The following is a 20,909-nucleotide window of genomic DNA, read 5'->3' as shown; positions in this document are numbered from 1 at the left end:
TACCTGATCAACTTTCCAACTGTAAAACAGTTTGAAAATCAAATGTAGCTTACATGCAAGACCCAACAAAATTAAAAGTGTTAAGTACGTTTTGGCAGTTCACTTTTATTATGCCCAGTCCTCAAATGTACCAGCAGATAATCATCTGAATGTTAGTTATTTTTCACATGCTTATGTGATCACACAAAAAGTACATGCTAAAAAGAAGCAGATGGTGACAGATGGGGAAGGGTGAATAAGGTGGTTTTGGAAACCTAGAGAAATGCACTTCTGTAATAGTGTAAAAATAAAAATTATTTGATGATCAAGTTAGAACTAACAAAAAGACTGCAAAAAATGCCTTGATTGTTGGGAAATATATAATATCTAGCTGTGGTTGCTATTGTTAAACAAAAAAGTATATAATTTTATTTCGTGTTAGTATAAAATGATTTTCTCCAGTGGCTGAAAATGCAGTTTTTGATGCATTCTTCTTAGTTTTTAGAACCCCATTTTTATGAAGCATTCGCTTACTCTGATTTTATTCATTTTTCTTTTGAAATCTACTGTCTTTAGTATCTCTTATATAGCAGTTTGAAAATATTTGAAATAGATGAGAATGTTTTGATAGCTATTTTCATACAAAGATTTTTTTCACAGTTTTTGTGATAGATCATACATAGCACAAATGGAAGTTAAATTCTATATAAATTCAAAGCCAGAAATGTACATGAACTTCTCAAGAAGCTGGTGAAAGCAGCAATAAAGGCAGTGCTAGTGTGGAGTAGTGTAGGCAGGGGCAGTAGTTAGAAGCTACCTTGATTGAAATGTATTAAATGGAATTTTATTTATTTGTTTTAAACCCGACAAAGAATAAATGTAAAAGATGTCATTTTCTGGGGTCTCATTATTATCTTTAGGGATCTTAAAAGAATGAGGCTAAAGTTACATAGGTTTGTACTTTTAATCTGCGGGTAAAAATAGTAGCACACATAGTTACATTTTGATTAGTCCTTGAACAGAGAATTCTAGTATATTTCAACAGATTGTGAAACTAGTCTTAGAATTTCTAGGTTTTTTGTGAAGAGTTGTTTTAGTAGCCTTTCCAAAACTGTGTACAAGCATAGCATTTTATTGAATTGTTAATTGTTCATAGAACAACTGCCCTAAGTCAAGGAGCACAGTGATTAGCATAGATAGAAGTTCCCTGTTTTATCATTAGAATTCATATTTAAGAATTTATGTCCTATTAGTTGGCTTACTATTTAATTGAATATGTTTAATTTCTTTCTGTACTATGGTGCTCTTTCGTATTGTTTCTGACTAATACTAAATAAACACCATCCCACATTGTCCCATAATTGGATATTGCTTAAATATGAAATAAAATGGAATTAATGCCTCCCAATATTTATAACTGTTGTCTTTTACTCATTTAGAGGTCTGTCAATTCTTGTAGTAGCTGTTTTTCACCTAAACTCTTTTTCATTGTAATACGGTTTTTTGGCTTTAACAGTCAGAATATTTGCATTCAGTACTTTGGTATGATTCTGGTTCAAGCACAAAGTTTAATTTTAAATTCTCTGAAGCGTGAGAATATATAGAAAACTAATCCGAATTGGGAGCACTAGTGATTACCTATAGTATTTTAATACGGCTATTTTTACTTGGGTTACAAAGACCCAGTTTTTTTGGAATCACATAATGTCTATTGCTTCAGGATAAAAAGGAAGTATAGAAATCTCTGGGAAGATATTTGTAAGTATGATATAATCACCATTATTGTATTCATTTGGCTTTTATCTTGTTCAAGGATTTATCCTGTTCTAGCCAGAGTTCATTTTTTAAAGTGTGATGTTAGCTGTCTTTGTGCTAGTATTTGTGTGTATGTGCTCCAGGATGTGGCCGTAAAGCTCACAGCATTCTAATTCATAGCAAATGGCATTTACAGTTGCTATCTCTTAAGAATTATTAGAGCAGTTGAGAAATAGTTATAAAATATGTATTTATAAAGAAAATAGCAGGAAACTGTGAAATTCATAATTCTTAAGAATTAAAATGTATATTTCTCCTGAAGCTGCAATCTAGTTTAAATTCTGAATTAGAATATTCATAGGTCCTTTTTTGTTTCTTTTTAGAAAATACCTGTGATATTAAAAATATAGAGAGGGCTTCCATAAATAATAAACTATATAGATGTATGTTTATATATAAAAACACACGTGTCAGTTACCTGAAATGTAAGGCTACCAGAAAAAAAACTTTTTTTGAATTAGCGGTAAATTGGTTCATCCAAGTTCGCAGTTTACTTTCACAACATAGGTGTGCAGACAGTTTGTTTAGATGTTTAATTTTTCCCCCCATCTGTTCTGTCAGGATTATTGATTGAGCATTAAGCCACTCCAGGGCATGCATAGCCTTCTTGTAATTGCCTGTCTTGGGTGCATTGCATGGCCTGGGAAAAAGCTGAGAGAGGTGTCCCTTCAACCTCACAGTGAAGCCTCATTGGTAAAATAATATTGGAATGAATATGTTTTTTGGAAATGCCCATTAGCCGAGTAAATAAGTACACTGGGAATTTTAATTGATGGCATCATTTTAAAATACATAGTTTGTTATATAATATTGTTCCTTGAAATGAGTAACCACTGAAGTTTTTTTTAACTCACCTGGTTGTTTTATAATGAAGGTATCCACATCAAATATTACCAGTTATTAACCAGTATTACCAGAATATTTAATATTAACCAGTATCTGTGGAAACTTCCTTGAAGCAGTTTCTGGATCCTGGTAGGAAAATTGAAACTAAGCTTTGTTTCCTGGAGTTGGTGCTCTGTTTGGATTTTGATTTGATGTGACGCTCATCATTTTTTAATGCTCATATTTCTTGTGGAGTCCCAAATCCCCGCTTGTGCTTTACCTCTGTTTGGGCGTGTATGTTAAATATAGGTATAAGGGACAGCAGGGGACAATAGAGATAAAAGAAAGTACCAGATGTCATTCAAAAGTCAGTAACGTTGATTGGAAAAAAAGATACTTTAGGTTAATTCTTCAAGGTACGTCTTTTGCTGGCTTATTTCTCCAGGAGCATGTTTTGATCTGCATTTATGTCCAGATTATATGATAAGTTATATTTTAATGGAGCTGAAATGTGCTATTGTTGTGCCTCTGCTTTCCACCAGCATTCATCATACCCTTAGATCAGCCCTTGTGATAACCAGCTAATAAGTTGCCCTTTTTGCTAGGAAAAAAAAAATCATCAGAAGTAGCCAGAAAGGATTACAACCCTTACGTTAAAGAATGTGAATTGTGATGTTACTGTAATGTTAGAAGAAGCGGTGCTTTCAGGGAGAAAAATTATCATCCTAAAATAATGTGAAAGAGGCTGTTGGATTTTAATTAGTCAATTTGACTTTGGGATTTCCAGAGCATTTCAAAATATTATGTTTTGAGATAATTTAGATTAAGGAGAGAGAAAGGATATTGTATGAACAGTGGAAACATGTTTATATACTATACATATTATGAATCCATATGCAGAATATTGTAATCACTTTTATTTATACTTCTTGTGTGTTTCAATTTACAGCTGTTTGGAGGTAGGAGTTGAACCAAAATCTTTCTCATTAGTTGGCAGCAAAGTCTCTTAGACACAGAGGGATGGCTGAGTTGTTAGGCCATTTTCTCCTCAGCATTGCTTAAGTTTACATGTCAGTAAGACAGTACATTCCATCGATTTTGTTGAGGATACAGTGATACGGCAAGTAGTTCTAATTATCGCATTATGTATCTGTATGTCAGTTAAAGCACGTATGTTCAGAAAGCAAAACCACTTATTTTGAGAATCAGTGTCAGTGTTCATTTTACAAAGCTAAGTAAAATATATTTTATTTTATCAAACAGATTTTTTTACAATGCAGTTTTATTTTTCAGTTGCTTATTTCTCTTCAGAAATAAAACCCCCTTTTTTAATGTACTCACTTTCCCTTCTGGCTGCAAACCAGGTATTTAAACAAAAATAAAGGATTGCCAGTTTTGCCAGCTGGGGATGAGAACCCGGCTGGTGAAATGTGGGTTCGGGAGGCAGTTAATCCAGCTTTTATGCTTTTTATGGTTTAATGAAAAAAGAGGTTAAAAACCACATTTGGCTCCATTTCGTGTATGCCACTGTTTTGTTGGTGTTGTAGGAATGCAGTAAAAGATTACTTCGTTTTTAAATTTTTGTGTTATTAAGTAAAATCCTGTATCAATCAGGTAAAGGCTCACGAACAGTACATTCTACTAATTGTCCATGTGATAGATCCTTGAATCATCAAAAGTCACTGGTATTTTAAAATTATGTATATAACATTTCCCTTAACTTTAAAGTATATAAGTAGAATTCCTTCTGCTTCTTTAGGTTATTTATTGCTTTCTATTTGTTCTTATATTATTAATATCAAACAAGTAGAAATTGGGAAAATATTCTAATATTTTGGCTAATGATGAAAACTAGAATTTGTTGTTCTTCCAGAAAACATTTTCATTAGTTGGTGACTTACAAGAGATTTCTAGTAAAACATAGGGACTAGACTTGTGGTCATATCTTACCATTGGAGTTCCTAGTCTTCTTTAGCCATGAAACAAACATTGATACAATTGAATTAAAAATCTTCCCATAGTATTTCAGAAATGCTTATGGAATAGATCTTTAAGTAACAATTTGTTCTTGAAATTATATCCTTCATCTTTAAATATCCTGTGTACCAAAGTGTCTTTCGTAGTATTTATAGGTGATCACAATGTAACAGTCATCTTCAATCTATGCCATTATTGGTAAATTTTAAATAAAAGTCATAGAGGAGTAATTTTCAACAAAGTAATTAATTCAAACCAAGAAAGTTTGGAACATGAGTAACTACTTTGTTCTTATCAAATTTTCTCATACAATCAATTATGAGTTTTTTTACGTTGATAAAATTTGTGTATGTGGTTTTTTCCAACTGGTTTTCTCAAAGCTGAGAGAATCAAATAAAGTAAATTTTAAGATTATTCAAATACAGCTATTTAAGATAAAATATTGAAAGTTCAATGTAGATGAATATTTCATTAAATGAGGAACTAATCTGATTCAAATAAAGGTAAAACCAAACTTTTCCTGGGACAAATGGTAAGGCACCATGTTCCGATTTGAACAGGTTGCTTCTAACATAGCCAGATTGATACTTTCATATCATTTCTCACTAAACTTATTTTGCATGGGATGTATTTTGGGAAACAAATGTAAGGACATACACCACACAGATACTGAGTCTGTGATTTTCGTTGTGTTTAACAGAAATTTTTGTTGTAAGGTACTAAAGCTTTGGATACTAAAGTTTATTACAACCCAGACAATAAACCTTTACATTGGCTCTGTTTAGTAACTTTCCTTAAATAGTTTAAACATATAGGGGCGCCCCCAAAGCTTTCCAATTTATTTTAATGGTCGTCATGCTCTACTCTCTTACACTGTGTTTGTTTACTCCTATCTTTCACTGTTCATTCGTATCGCTTAGTTCTTCTTAAGGCAAGAATGTGTAAGGCACTGGACATACTCTGTGATGAGCGTGACCTAGCTTCGAATTATTAAAGTCCACATTAGAGGAGCCAGAGTGAACATGAAGCAGGCCTAAGAGAAAATGTGCAAATACACTAGCTAACATTTTTCATTGATCCTTATATGTAATCATTTACTTGGGATTTTTTTTGGATGACTGGCTCTTTTTTTGTACACTGACCATTTGTGGATATATTGAATATTCCACATATTTGGTGGGACTTACATGTTTTGTAGGATGCCTCATAGTTTAAAGGTCAGGATCTTAGAATAGGCTATCTAGGCTTCAAGAGTTGGGATTCATTTTGATGTAAAAATCCTATGTTTTATGAGTAATGCTTTAAAAGTGAACATGTAATAATTCATCTTTTTAATGGTTTTGCTTTTAGGTGTTAGAAGATAATGACTATGGCCGAGCAGTAGACTGGTGGGGCCTGGGGGTTGTCACGTATGAAATGATGTGTGGGAGGTTACCTTTCTACAACCAGGATCACGAGAAGCTTTTTGAACTGATACTGATGGAAGACATTAAATTTCCTCGAACACTCTCTTCAGATGCAAAATCATTGCTTTCAGGGCTCTTGATAAAGGATCCAAATAAACGGTAAGCTTCAAATAATGTGCAGTGAGTTACTGATGAATGTGGTTAGAAATTGTGATATGGAAATTAGATCAAATGCAACTAACTCCAAGAAGGAGTGTATTTGGTGTAGACATCTTCCCACTGAGGATACTGACTTATTTTTAGCTGCATAATATAGAACATTAAAAAAAATGTCCTCAGCTCTTTCCTAACTTGGAAACTTTATGCAGATTTACCAAACAAGGATTTTGAGAGTTTCATTATTCATATTTTGAGTGAACAATTTCTTAGTAGCCTTGTTGCTTGGTATTGTGGGGGTGGGAAGACTCCTTTTCTTCCTTTCAGTCCCTGGGATTTCATACTCCTGTGTTGATTTACGTCTTAAAAAGACGTAAATCTCTACTCTCTTCGCTCCCCCAACCTATGTCTGGTTTTTGTTTGTCTTTGGAAATTTTCATGCATGGTTGAAAGGATTGATGGCTAAAAACATCTTTATATTCTTTGTTTTTGTAGCTACAGCTATGACCTAAAGAATCCTCTAGCCCTCACCACTTTGTTCATGTTTGTATGTTCTTTCACACATACGTTTTACAGATCATGTGTGGAATGACTATTGATTTTAAAATGTTCCTGAATCTGTGTGTTTACATTTGTGCGTGTCCAGCCTTCCATCTAGGTGTCTAGGCATGTCAGCATTTCTCTAGAAGCCTATGAGGTCTTAAGCGTCCGGAGGGCGGCTGATCTTATACACTGGTGAACCTCCCATGACACCTCACGCAATGTTCTCTCACAGTGTTGTGTTTATGGCTGATGCTCGGTCTGTATTTACTGACTGGCTGGATTAGTGAGTGAAGAAGTCAGTGCATCCTAAAATTTGGGCTTTGTCTACCTCAGAAATGGTTTTTATTCTATGCTTCTAGCTTTTAAATTTATAAGGAATATGATTTTTACCTTCAGCAGAAATAAGCAAATTCAATGAAAGGGATTTCATCTTTTTCCTTTGTAAAGAACCATTCAAAAATGTATTTTGTAATCCTAGTAACTGAGACATTGCCTTATATTTGTAAAGTGGTTTTGTTTTCCTTTTCAGGGCACTTTTGCATCTATTATCTCTAAATAGATATATCTACCCTATAAGCTACTGAATAATATCTACCCTGTCTACCCTATAAGCTTTGTAGGGTGATATTATTCTCATTTCTTTTTGATTGATAAGAAAACAAAGGCCCAGAGAGAGTTAAGTGATTTACTAAAGGTCTCACAGAAAATTCATGCAGAACAAGAGTAGAAATCAAGTGTCTTGGTACCTGTTTGATATTTCTTATGTATCTTCTCTCCAATGCATCAATATCTCGGTTCGTTCGGGTTTTGAAATGTGTTCCATTTAGTGTGGTTATTTCACAATTATGTGGTGAGTAGTACTTGGTGCTAGGTAAGCAGTAAACAGAACTGTGACTTCCATTTTATCTATTTCACTTTGGGATCTAGTATTTGGATTGGTTGCAAGGACAGTGAATTTTCATCCCATTCTTTTTTTACTCTTCCAGGTAACCTTGACTACAATTTCTTCTGTGGCCCCTCTGTAAGGGGCCAGTAGAACAAAATCGTATTTGTGGTTTTCATGTCCATGTCTCATTAACTTTTTTATTGTCATCATACCCCCATGTATGTCATGGATGACATATAGCAGGTACTTAGGAACTGTTGAAAATGTGAGGAAAATTTCTAGAGTGTTAGTGGCCTTTTAATGATTTGCCCAGCCAGAGGTTGTTACTGTTCTAAAGAGAAGATGCAGTGTTTTCAATTATCTGATATTTTCTTTTGTAATAGACATGTCCAGCCACTCCACTGCTGCATTACAATATTGTGAATGCAAGGGTGAGAAAGATAAACAAGTTTCTGCCCTAGATGTTCATAGAGTAACATGGGGCACAAAACATATATTCACAAGATGCTCAGGTCAAACTGTGCACAAATTGCTGTTGAAATTATTAGCTCTGTCCAGGGGAGTGGAGGGCTTGATCTGGCTCATGAAGGAGTTGAGAGTTTGCAGTGATGCTCAAGCAGAGAAATTCACGTCTAAAGTATAGATACAATTGCAAATGAGCATGGCATTTGGGAAGTTCAGTGACTAGAGTGTAGAATGTGAGTTGGGTAACACTGGGAGATGAAGCTGGTGTGCTATATTGTAAGGACCTTATGTTTTTTGGAAAATATTTAATCTTTATTCAAAAGGGGTTGAGAAACCCCCGACGTATTTAAAGCAAGTGGCAGTACAATCAGATTTGTGTTATGAAAAGGTAACTCCGGCAGTTTTGTCATGGGTTAATTAGAAGAGCGAAGGGCCGGGGCAGGCAGACATAGCAGTTAAGAATGCTTACGGAATTGTCCAGATGTGAGATGGAGTCCTTCCTGAGGCAGTGGTAAAAGAGCAGTAAATCGAGCTTTGTGAATGATTAAATGCAAGTGGTGAGGAAGTGGAGGGGCCAGGGGTGCCTCTGAGGTTTCCAGCTGCTATGACAGTTTAGAGAATGGGCTAAGACAGGAGTACAAGTTAGGGAGGAGGCTTGATGACGGGGGGGTGTTGCTAATTAATTTTGGAGGTGCAGAGTCTGAGGTTTGTGTAGAAAATCTAGATGGAAATGGCAGGTAAGCAGCTGGAGATAATAGCACCAGTTGCTAGAAAGAAACATAGCAACTGAATGTATGGATTTGGGAGCTTGACACCTAGGAAGTAGCTGGAGTCAAGAAAATAGAGAGAGCAGAGTATAAAGAGAAGGTGGCCTTAGGAAAGAATCCTGGGAAACATCAGAATTTGAGAGATAGGAAGAAGAGAAAGCCAGTAAAGGACCCCGAGGAGTCTTTGGAAACATAATCGAAGGTAGTATTATAGTATACCTCTTCATTTTTCCTATTCAGCTGTTTTAAATGCTGCTTGATATTTTCTGCTATTCTTTACTGAATTGCTGTCAGTTCTATCAAGGTGTCAGTTCTCATTTTGCCTTTGTTTCTTATTCTGTATTACTTTATGATCATTACGTTAGTCCCTCCTTTATCCTCCAAGGCAGAGTTTGTGGGAAAAGCATGACCTCACGTTGCATTTGTAACACTAGGGATTTGGAGTTTTGTGATGTTCCTGGTAGTAAAGAACCCACCGCAGCGGAGGATTAGTTTGGCACTCTGATATCGGAGTTTAGTATTCTTAGACATAAATATCTCAGTTCAGAGCATATTTTGATATTATTTTGAAGACTTAAATTGTATATTAGAGAGTCATTGACATTGAAATTTTTGACAGTTTCACACTTTGAGGAAGCTTGTGTTAAAGAATCTCTCCCAGCTTCTAAAATGGCAGTCCAAGATTGTATTCTTAGACTTTGCATAATATTCATAGCTGATATTTTAGTTTTATGTGTATTTAACAAATACAGAGCAAATGCTGGCTCTGTCTAAGCAAAATAATTGCTAGAGAACACAAAGATGAGTAATTGAAACTGGATTAAAACTTTTTATTTACAAAATGATTGTGATTCTCCATTCTGCCTCCCACCTTATATACTATCTCAAGTACAATTCAAGTGAAAACAGTATTGAAAAAAACTAACATAAGTGTAAGAAAATATGGTGGAGTTCAGATATTTCTCACGCAGGCTACTTTACTTTGATGCCTACTTTGAAGTATTAAGTTCTTTTCAGAAGTGTGTCTCGGTACTTCTGCCTCCCGGGTTCCCGAAGCACAGGCTTCAAGTGCCTTTGGGTCATGCAGTACTGACCACTGCCTTCGGAGGAGTTTGCAGTCTCCTGGGGAGAGAAGTGCACAGCTTGAGAAAAGAGACTGAGGGCAGGGACTGGAGTGCTAAATGCAGAATTTCAGGTCCTGAGATTCCAGACGTGCTGTTGCTATTCTGACTTGATCCAGTCTGATCTGAAAGTCCCATCCCCCGGGTGTGGCTCATTTAGAGAATTCTGTATGGATCTGTGAGTAGGAGACCCAACACGTGGAAACCATTAAAGGTATTCAGGTGTCAGCTGATTGATTTATTTTCCCCTATGACAGTATGTCGGAGGATCCTACATCCTTCCTACTCAGTGCTGTGTGGAGTTGGCACATGCCAGCTCACAAGAACCAATTGTTCCATTTTCAAGAATTTTGTGAGCTGGTTGTTTAATACAGATATTATTACAAATTAAATTATATAAATTTACAAATTGAATCAAGAAAAGTAAGAGCAAAGGTAATAAATACTCAAAACTCATTATTTAATAATTTTGTTATATTTTCCTGCTGTCTAGTTTTTGAGGTTATTTATGTCTGCTGAATCTGTATGGAAATAATATATGAAGGTTTACTGTCATGCATCTCTTTCCACCTCCGTGGTCAGCAACATCATGTTGGTAGCTTAAAATTGGCCATTGTGGGAGTATTTATACCACCAAAATTGGCAAATTTTATAAGATAGATCTTAATTTATTGTTTTGATGATTGTTTAGACTTAAGAAATTGATGGAAAAAAATGTTCATAGTGCAGATTAAATTCAAAAGTTTGTTGTGTCTGCATTCATTACATTGTAAATAGTACAAAAAATTGAATGTTCTTCCACTGTTCCAGAACTATTAACCATTTAGCAAAGAAGTCACTCACATAACAAACAAATGAAGTTCTGATGTATCACTTTCGTCTGTGACTTTAACATAAACAAAAATGTCCACCAGTATTCACGTCAGAGTAATCCAAAATCAGTCAGATCCAAAGGCGGCTTTAAAGTTCAGCAAGAAATTAAAAGTTTTCAGTGAGAATTAATTGGCTAATACAGTAGAGAATATTGTATATTTTATTATTCTTTCTTAATTTTGTGTTTCACATCCTTCATATCAGTAAAATTCGTAATAAACTTATATATGTGTGTATATGCATAAGTTCTCCCCAAGAGCTGATTCTTAACAATTTACCAGCACACATCATTTCTAACCATGAACAAGTCCATATAAAGCTTGCTATATGAAATTCAGACTTAAATAGGTTTTCCTTTACTTTCTTTCCCTCTCTTTTTTTCATCTCTCCCTTCCTTCCTCTCGCTTTTCTTTTTTTTTCTTTTTTCTTAGAGACTAATATGTACTATGTTAAACTGAGGAAGCCAGAAAATACCTGAATTTCATATTGTGTCAGGTATTCGTTAAATAAGAATACCTTCAAAAATTGGGGGGTGTATTTTTTAATTTTTCATTCATATTGCAAGTTGCAGAGCAGATTGCATTGTAATGATATTTCATGGACTACAATACTGTTTCTGTGAAATTCATTTGAAATCTGAAAATAGTCCGTAAGTTTCCATCTATAGCAGTGCTCTGCTTCACAAATTATTTCTCTGACCAGTTATTTAGTTATCTCAGAATTTTTATTAACAAGGGTACATTTTGGTTTTAATCATCCAAAAAGGAATTTGGTTTTTAGCATTGACAATGCTAATAGCTACCATTTACTGTACTAGGTTCTTACGTATGTTATATCTAACCCTTGCAGTAACTCACCAGGCAGGTATTACTGTCCTTATTCTACAGATGAGAAAACTGAGCTAAAACTACTTTTTCATTGTCACACATCTCGTAAGTGCCACAGATGGTTTCCTCTTTCAGGTCTGCCTACAAAACCTCTGTTCTTTTCCAAATATCATACTGTTCTGAGGCTAGTTCCTTATTAACAGCATATGAGGAAAATTAAATCTTACAGTGAAAGCTTTTTATTTTTTATGGCTATTTATTTCAAGAACTATTATTACATAGAGAATTATACTTTCACAAAAACTTTTTTGTTATGCATAGGGTTTATGTAAATGTTTTATACTCATTGAATTTACTTCTGTCCTTATAGCCTTGGTGGAGGACCAGATGATGCAAAAGAAATTATGAGACACAGTTTCTTTTCTGGAGTAAACTGGCAAGATGTATATGATAAAAAGGTAGGATATCTTTATGGCCTAGTGTGTAAATATTTTGGCTACTCTGTTAAAATGAATTTATAGCCAAAAATTTTAAGTGAATAAAATTTAATGATATAGTGATATTTTCCACTTTACTCTGACATTTAAGTGATTATCGAACTTATTAGCACAAAATTTTATTTTTTGTTTGTAATTTTGACTCCCCAAATTCCTCTTGAAATTCATCATAGTCACAGAATTTATTTTTTTCCTCATAATAATTTGTCAGTTTGCCTCTCATTATCTCTGTAATTGAAAAATTAAGACACCTAATATTATATTTTTTTTTAGGAAAATTAACTAGCAAAAAAATCATAATTTTTAGATTTCCCTTCGTGTCTTTAATTTTAAAGCGAACACTTCAGATTCATGCATGCAAATTCTTATTTTAAAAGAAATTTAAATATATTTAGTTTTAATATTTAACAAAGTTACTGTCTTATTTGGGACTCCTGTTGAGACAGAACTTTACTGCCCACAGAATGGAAGATACTAATTATGTACCTATTTTTACTGTAATCCGCTTGTTAGTTGTTTTTAATAATGTAATTTTTGCTTAAGTTCAGGAGCAGAAAATGTTTTACTGTGAAGTTTTTATGTGATTCACTAAATTGCTTAGAATTTTTATCAAATTTTTTTTTTAGTTCATCCATTTCAATTTATCTCAGCTTTCCATATTTTTCTCTGGAAAATTAACCCCTCAGGTAAAGATAGAATGATATCATATGAGCAGTGAGGAGCTATGGGTACTTCTTTCTGCATTATGCTATTCATATTGGGGTGGATGGTGATTTCTATCCCTTTTTTCTAACTAGTTGCATACCTTCATACCTTCAGTTAAACTCACCTATCTTGAGTTTTTACAAACATGTATAGAGCACTATGGAAAGTACTAGATCCTTCAAAACCCTCGTGAGTAGCGTGTGACAGTTCTTAAGTGTCCTGAGTGTTTATTAACTTCATATAGACAATGTTACGTCCTCTTTATATCATCAATGATAGTCCTTCTGAGTTGCGTGCATACGGGAAGGCCCCTCATGAGCTATACACTGTTCTTGTCTTATCAGTACACTACAAAAGAACCTGAAAAGAGATCAAAGTCTTTCTACGTCTCCCAGAAATAGTAGATGGTCAGAGGTTTTCTTTGGCACACAGAACTATATGCTACAACTGAATATCATTCCTTCAATATACCTTGTCTGGAGAGGACTCACTTTATTAAAAAAAAAAGAAAGAAAGAAAGAAAGAAAGAAAACATTTAAGAGACAATGGTTGGGGCACCAATGTGGCCTTGCTAACTGAGAGAAGGTGCAAAACACAGACCTTCTCCAGTCCTACGAGGGGACTTAATGTATGCTACAAAGGTTTCCTTATCAGTGTCCAGCTGTTCATGTTAAGTGGTAGTTTGGCATCACCTGGAGAAAGCTCTGGGAACCCAACCAGCATCCCAGTAAAGAAGTAAGGCCTACCCTCCTTCTGCTCCACTGGGCTAGGCATGGCCAGAGTCAGGAGATACTAAGACACCCAGGCAGCCACTTGCGGGAATGGAATTAGAGGGGCTGACAAGTTGGGCAGGGAGGAGCTGCCAACATGTAACTTTAGGTGACATATTTGGAGAAATTAGTTTAAATTGTTATAATTGATAAAAACAGATGCCACTTAATTTGAGCAAAGGTGTTAAGTATCTTTCTTAAGGAAGAAATGACAACATTTCCATAAACCATAGATTGGTCATGGACCGATGCCTTCTACAGGCTTACTCATGGCATCGCTGCAGGTTGGAAGAGGCTCTGAGGTCCTGAGCCTTTCGTACATGCTTGAAGGAGCAACAGCATTAGAGCTGCACCCTTCAATTTGAGTCTCTCCCTGAAAGGCTATGAAAATGTGATTGAATGTATTTGGGTTTGTATCATCTCACAAATAAACAAAAAATTAATTATGGGAACCAGTCTGATGCCAGTAGCTATTTTAATGAATACAGTTAAAATGCTAGTGCTTTGGACAATATAAATTATGAAATAATTTATAAAATCAAACATTTTTATGTAGCCCTTATGTCTTTAAAATGTGTAATTTACTATGAGAGGTAAATTCACCTGTAAGATCAGGTATTTTTATTAATAAGCTTTGGGAGATTTATTGTTTTTCTAGATTTATTGCTACAGTGTTATTGGCCATTTTTCTATATATTATGGCAAATCTAGAGATGCTGGTAACTTTAGGGGAGATCTGAATCTCTCCCTAGGCAGAGTAAAAAGTGAACTAATATCAATTACTATAGCACGATGTACCACTCTAAAGAGCATAGTACTGCCGTGTGGAAGAACTACATTCTGGTCCTGCGTTTGCCTTTTGCTTCTTTTGTGGAAACGGACAAGTCATTTTACGTATAAGATTATGATCCTTTAAGTACCTTCAGGCTTTAAGATTCTCTGGCAGGATGTTTTATGGTATGAATTTGTCTAGGTAAATGTCTATATAGATTTCTATATAAATTTTACACTCAGCTTGTCAGTCTACTAGGATTTTGTGTGAGATTATGTTGAGTCTGCAGATAAATTTGGGGAGAATTGACATCTTAACAGTGAGATTCCAGATCTATGAACACAGTGTACCTCTCCATTTATTTGGGTGGTGATAAGTATTGAACTGTGTCTCCCCAGTTATATGTATTAGAAGCTGATCTGCAATGTAACTGTTGAGAATGGAAAATCCTATTATGGTAATTGAAAGGTGGAGACTTGAAGAGGTGATTAAGTTGATGGTTTAATGGTGGTCGTGGGCATGGTTCTGAGGGCATTAAAAGGAGAGCGCATGAGGGGCTCTCCCTCTCTGCTCCGCCATTTTCTGCCATGTGAGACCCCTGTGTCGCTGAAGCCACCACCAAGGAAGACCCTCACCAGATGTGTTTCCTGGACTTTGGACTTCTCAGCCTCAGAAACTGTAAGCAATAAGTTTCGTTTTCTTATAAATCACCCAGCTCCAGGTACTTTGTTATAAGCAACAGAAATGGACTAATAACAGGTGGTTTCTCTCAGTAATATTTTATAACTTTCAATGTTTAGGTCTTACACATATTTTTAAGGTTTATCCTTAAGTATTTCATGTTTTGTGATGTAAATGGTATTTTAAAATTTAATTTCCATTTTGCTGCCTATATATAGAAATACAATTGACTTTTTTTATATTAACCTTGTGTTCTGTAAACTTGCAAGAATTAGTTGTAGTAGCCTTTTTTGTAGATTTCTTACAATTCTCTGCATGCACAATCATACCTTCTGCAAATAAAAACAGTTTTACTTTAGTTCTTTCTTCTTTTGCCTTATTGTGTATTGTATCGGCCAGGACCTCCACTACACTGTTGAATAGGAGTGCTGAGAGTAGACATTCTGGCTTTGTCTCTCATCTTATGGAGAAAAACATCTTTTGCCATTAAATATGATGTTAATGAGCACATCTAGCAGGCAAATCCGAGTTTCTAAATATCATTCTCCAATAAAAGGAAGCAAGGGTCCTTGGAGAAGTGGTTCATTCCAGGGCTGTTAAGTGGAAAATAAAAGATGTTCTTCGGGTATTTTGTTGTGCCAGAAAGTAAGGAGGAGCTTTAAAAGAGGAAAGACAGAAAGCAAGGAGCCAACCAACCCTGAATAGTTCCCTGTGGTACAAGCTGGAACAATTTAAGTAATAGAATAAATGTAGTATTGGATTATGAACCAAAGAATGAAATACACATTCATGAGTCCATACTGCATAAAGAAATGATTGAATAAATAGAAATAAGTGTTGGAAAGGGGCATGTCTTCTTACAGATGAGTTCCAATTAGTGAATGTGGGGGGCCAAGGAAAGTAGAAAATCACCATTAGAATACCAGAGTAAAAATTGCTGCCTGCAAGATCCACCAATGAATGCTAAAATTAGTGAGCAAAAGTTTAAGAGGATATTTACGTTGTCTCAAAGTATCATCCCCCAATCTTTTGTCATTTACAAAGGTAAAAAGAATAACTTTACAGTGGAGAGACCTGTAAGACACTGTCTTAACTGAGGGGTCAAGGTTAACATCACCAAAAGTAAGACACTGTCCACGATACGATGCTTTGAGAAGGGCATGTCACTTTTGCAGTGTTCATCCTCAAAATGCATAACCTCAGTATAATCATGACAAAATCTGAAGAGCCCATGTGGAGGGACATTTCTACAAATATGTCTGGAGAACTTCAACTGTGTCAGTCTTATGGCAAACAAAGAACGGTGGTAGAACTTTGACAGAGTGGGAGAGACTGAGGTGGCATGATGATAAAAGGCAGTGTGGGACTGTGGAATAGAAAGGGGTTTAGTTGGAAACACTGGTGAGAGCTAAGTGAGTTGGTAGTTAATATTCATAGGATTGCACCAATGTTAATTTCTTAGTTTTGATATTTGTACTCTGGCTATCTAAGTTATTAACATTAGAGGAAGGTGGGTAGAGAGTATACGATAACTGTGTGTACTATTCTTGTAAGTCTTCTCTAAGCCTAAAATTATTTCAATGTAATAAGTTATAAGAGCATGATGTTAACGTAGGTTTTTATGCCTCCTTTATTAGGTTGAGGTGTTGAATTTTATTACAAGATTTTTCTGCATTTATTACAGTGATCATAAAGCTTTTCTCTTTTATATTCTTTTTAAATGATGAATTAACATTCTTTGATTTTAGTGATGGTTGGCAAATTTTGATACGTTGTATTTCATTTGAAAATACGTGTAATTCCCCTTGTGATTTTTTTTCTTAATTCAAGGGTTGTATAGAAGTGTGTTGTTTAATTTCTAAATATCTGGATTTTTCAGATATCTTTCTCATTGATTCCTAGCTTAATCCTCTTGTGGTTGGTGGAGAACTAATTTATATGATATTAATCCTTTTAAATTTATTAAGACTTGTTTATGGCCCAGAAAATGGTGTATGTTGGTGTATGTTCTATATAGAATGAAAAGAATCTATATTCTGCTTTTATTGCGTAAAGTGTCCTTCCAGTGTCTGTTAGGTCAATAGGTCAAGATGGTTGATAGTTTTGTTCATGTTTTCTATGTTCTTAAATGATTTTCTGACTTTTCTATCAGTTACTGAAAAAGGATTGTTTAAATCTTCAACTGTAATTTTGGATTTGTTTTATCTTTCCAGTCTTGCTTCATGTATTTTGAAGCTTCATTGTTAGCTTACATAGACGTTTAGATTTAGGATTGTTATGTATTCTTGGTGAATTTACCTCTTTATCATTATGAGATGTTCCTCTGTATCCATGGCATGAATCTTTGTTTTGAAATCTCCTTTGTCTAATATTATTACAAGTACTCCAACTTTCTTTTGATTTTACATAATGTACCTTTTCTGATCATTTTACTTTTAGCCCATGTTAATTATATTTAAGTAGATTTTCTTTTAGACAGCATATAGTTGGTTCTTGCTTTTTTCTTATACATTAGGTAATCTATGACTTTTAATGGAATGTGCAGCCCATTTTTATTTAATGCACTTATTGACATAGTTTGGTTTAAATATACTATCTTGCTATCTTTTTAAATTTGTTCTTTCTTCCTTTCTTGCTCTTTGTCTACCTTCTTTGGGATTTATTGAGTCCTTTCATGATTTCCTTTATCTCTGCTATTGTCTCATTAGCTGTATGTCTTTGTTAAACTTTTCACAGTCTACCGTCAGTTATTAGAACCATGTCACATACAGCAGCATGTTTCTATTTTCCCCTTTCATTCTTTATGCTATCATTTTTTTACGTCTTTTACATATGTTAATAAACATCACAGTACAGGTAATTATATTGCTTTAAACAATTACATTTTAAAGTTACTAAAAGTGCAAAATATTTTACTCTTCATTCCTTTATATGGGTCCTTGCCTCTACCTTTTGTTATTTTTTAAAAATCATTATTTTTCTTTATTGATTTTCTTTAGCCTTCCTTCTAAGACTAACTTTAACTCCACTAACTTTAACTCCACTTCTAAGGCAGGACCTCCCTGGGTTTGGAAATATTCATGGGGGGAAAAATGCATTTGAAGAAAATATAGGATTGGAAATAATGGGGGTGTGATGTTCTGAAGGGGGAAGCTTGTGAGAGAAAAAAAAGTAGTAATGAGTGAGGTGCATGGAGACATGCCCACCAGAGGAGCCAAGCATCCATGGCGGGTAGACGGTGGGTGCAGATGGGGAGAGGCAGCCTGTTAGTTAATATTGAGTGTAGCTTCTTGAAAGTTCAGCTCGCCTGCTTGCTTGTTCCACTTACCAGAATTATAGATCCTGAAGTGAGGAAATAATGGGAGGTAATTGGACCTTTTCAAGTTTTGTTTGTATTGACTTTTGAAAAAATCTTATTAAGAGACCCCTGCAATGATCTAAGAGTTAAGTGACAGAGGCCTCACTAAGGCCAGAGTAAAGGTGATGAGGAAGGGAAAGAAAATGTGCATTCCATAGATATTATAAGGAAATGAGAGCTAGTATTTTATTTAGTCTGACAATACTGGGGAAAATACTAAGTGAAAGATTAAGGGAGGAGGATTATCGCTGATATTGGTAATATTTAATTCAAGATGGAATTGTTTAAGGCTGTAGAAATACAGCTCTAACATTTGGGAGTGAGAACAGGAATGAATGTGGACATCTGGAAGTTCAGTTTAATTAGAATTGTGGAAATGGATTACCTCTATTAGGAGAAGAGGGATGAGACATGGACGGGAGATGGGGAGGAGAGAGTTTAGGAGAGAAGCAAGGAGGGAGGGAAGGAATGAGAACCCAGAGCTGGGATTGTGTATTGGAAGATATCCATGGTTAGGAATACAAGGTGGTTTGAGGACACCTGTCTGCACGGTGTGCCAAAATCTTCTGTGCAGTGCCATAACAGAAGTGCGGCGGAACTTTTCTGACTGAAGCATGACTTTCTATTTTCTGGTTCAAAAATTCAGCTCAAAGAGTCTGGTGATTGATGGCAGTTAGTGATTGTTATTGTTTTCACAGGTGAAGCAAGGCTAGAGGAGATAAGGGCAACACTAACAGAGAAGAAAGGTGAAAGGCTAAAAACAGGTTTCCAGGTAGCTTTTACATTGATATTTTCCTTGTCACCCTCAAGTAATGGCTCATTTTTAAACTTCAGGTCAAAGAAAGGTATGTTCTAAATATCTGCGAGATGTTCTGATGGTGCAGCATTGTAATTACTGCCTCCTTTTGGTCAGGAGGCATTGCACTGAGGTTATAAAAGAACACGTCTGTAAAAACCATTAGTTATGGCATGAAATGTAAATGTATTTTAAGCTTTTAATGCCCTCAAATTGGCTTAAAAACTAAATACAACTAGATGTTCCTCACAAGAATCTCACCTAAAACAAAATTACACAGAAAACTTGAAAAAATAAGGATGAGGTTTAACACTCAGATGTCACAAAAAGTAAATAGAGGCCACAATAATAATTTGTGATTAAGGACATTTCAATACACAAATATTAAATGTGATGAGTGGATCATTTTTAGCATAAATAGCAATAGTATAATCATTGATGGAAAAAAATTTTTTGCACCAAATAACAGCATCTACATGCCCAAAACAAACAGTACAAGGTATTTCAGAAAGTTTGTGGAAAAGTAGAATTAAAAGGTACTATTAATCTTTCCATGAACTTTTTGAAGACCTCTCATGTTAAAAATACAAGAGAAGCTTATAGAAGCACAAATATATAACATATCTAGAGGCTTATCCATTTTACCGCTCTTTTCAAAGATCCAGATTTTGGCTTTGTTGATTTTTCTCTGTGATTTTTGTTTTCAATTTCATTGCTTTCTGCTCTATCTTTATTTTTCTTCTCCTTACTTTGAATTTAATTTTCTCTTCTTTTTCTAGTTTCTTAAGCTGGAAGATTAGATTATTTGTTTTAGATCTTTCTTCTTTTCTGAAAAAAATGAATGCTATAAATTTTCCTCTAAGCACTGCTTTTGCTGTATTCCACAAATTTTGATAAGCTTTATTTTCATTTTCATTTAGTTAAAGTACATATAAATTTTTCTTGATACATGTTTAACCCATGTGTTATTTTGAAGTATGCTGTTTAATCTACAAGTATTTTTTAATTTTCCACCTAAATTTCTGTTATTGATTTCCAATTTAATTCCATTGTGGCTTGAAAGCATACTTGTGTATGATTTATATTATTTTAAATTTGTTAAAGTATATTTTATGGCTCAGAATGTGATCTATCTTGGTGAATATTCTGTGTGAGCTTGAGAAGAATTGTGTATTCTGCTGTTGGATAAAATATTCTGTAAATGTCAATTAGATCCAGTTGATTGATGGTGCTGTCAGTTCAACTATGTCTTTCACTGATTTTTTGGCCTGATGGATCTGCCAGTTACTAATAAATGGGTGTTGAAGTCTCCAGCTATAATAGTGAATTTATCTATTTCTCCCTGCAGTTGTATCAGTTTTTGCCTCACATATTTTGACTCTCAGTTTTTAGACACATGCACATTAAGGAGGATTGTTATGTCTTCTTGGAGAATTGGGCCCTTGATCATTATGTTATGACCCTCTTTATCTCTGATAATTTTCCTTCCTCTCAAGTCTACTTTGTCTTAAACTAATATAGCTACTCCAGCTTTCTTTTGGTTACTATGAGCATGACATTCTTTTGTCCATCCCTTTTAATCTGTCTGTGTCTTTATATTTAAAGTGGGTTTCCTGTAGATAGTGTAGTTGGATCTTGTTTTTTTATTCACTCTGACAGTCTCTGTCTTTTAGCTGGTGTATTTAGACCA

At 34.7% G+C, this 20,909-nt stretch overlaps 1 protein-coding gene across 3 annotated transcripts in view; it reads left to right on the top strand.

The window, feature by feature from the left end:
* AKT3 (AKT serine/threonine kinase 3) overlaps positions 1 to 20,909 on the top strand; it is a 275,734-nt gene that overhangs the window by 226,424 nt on the left and 28,401 nt on the right. For all 3 annotated transcript variants that reach the window (XM_063082725.1, XM_063082726.1, XM_063082727.1), the window contains 2 exons: positions 5,947 to 6,161; positions 12,011 to 12,098. In XM_063082725.1, coding sequence (XP_062938795.1) covers positions 5,947 to 6,161; positions 12,011 to 12,098 — 303 coding nt within the window. The remainder of the gene's footprint in view (positions 1 to 5,946; positions 6,162 to 12,010; positions 12,099 to 20,909) is intronic.

This window comes from Cynocephalus volans, chromosome 18 (assembly GCF_027409185.1).
Source record: "Cynocephalus volans isolate mCynVol1 chromosome 18, mCynVol1.pri, whole genome shotgun sequence".
Lineage (NCBI taxonomy): Eukaryota > Metazoa > Chordata > Mammalia > Dermoptera > Cynocephalidae > Cynocephalus > Cynocephalus volans.
This window is presented reverse-complemented; position numbering and strand designations above follow the sequence as displayed.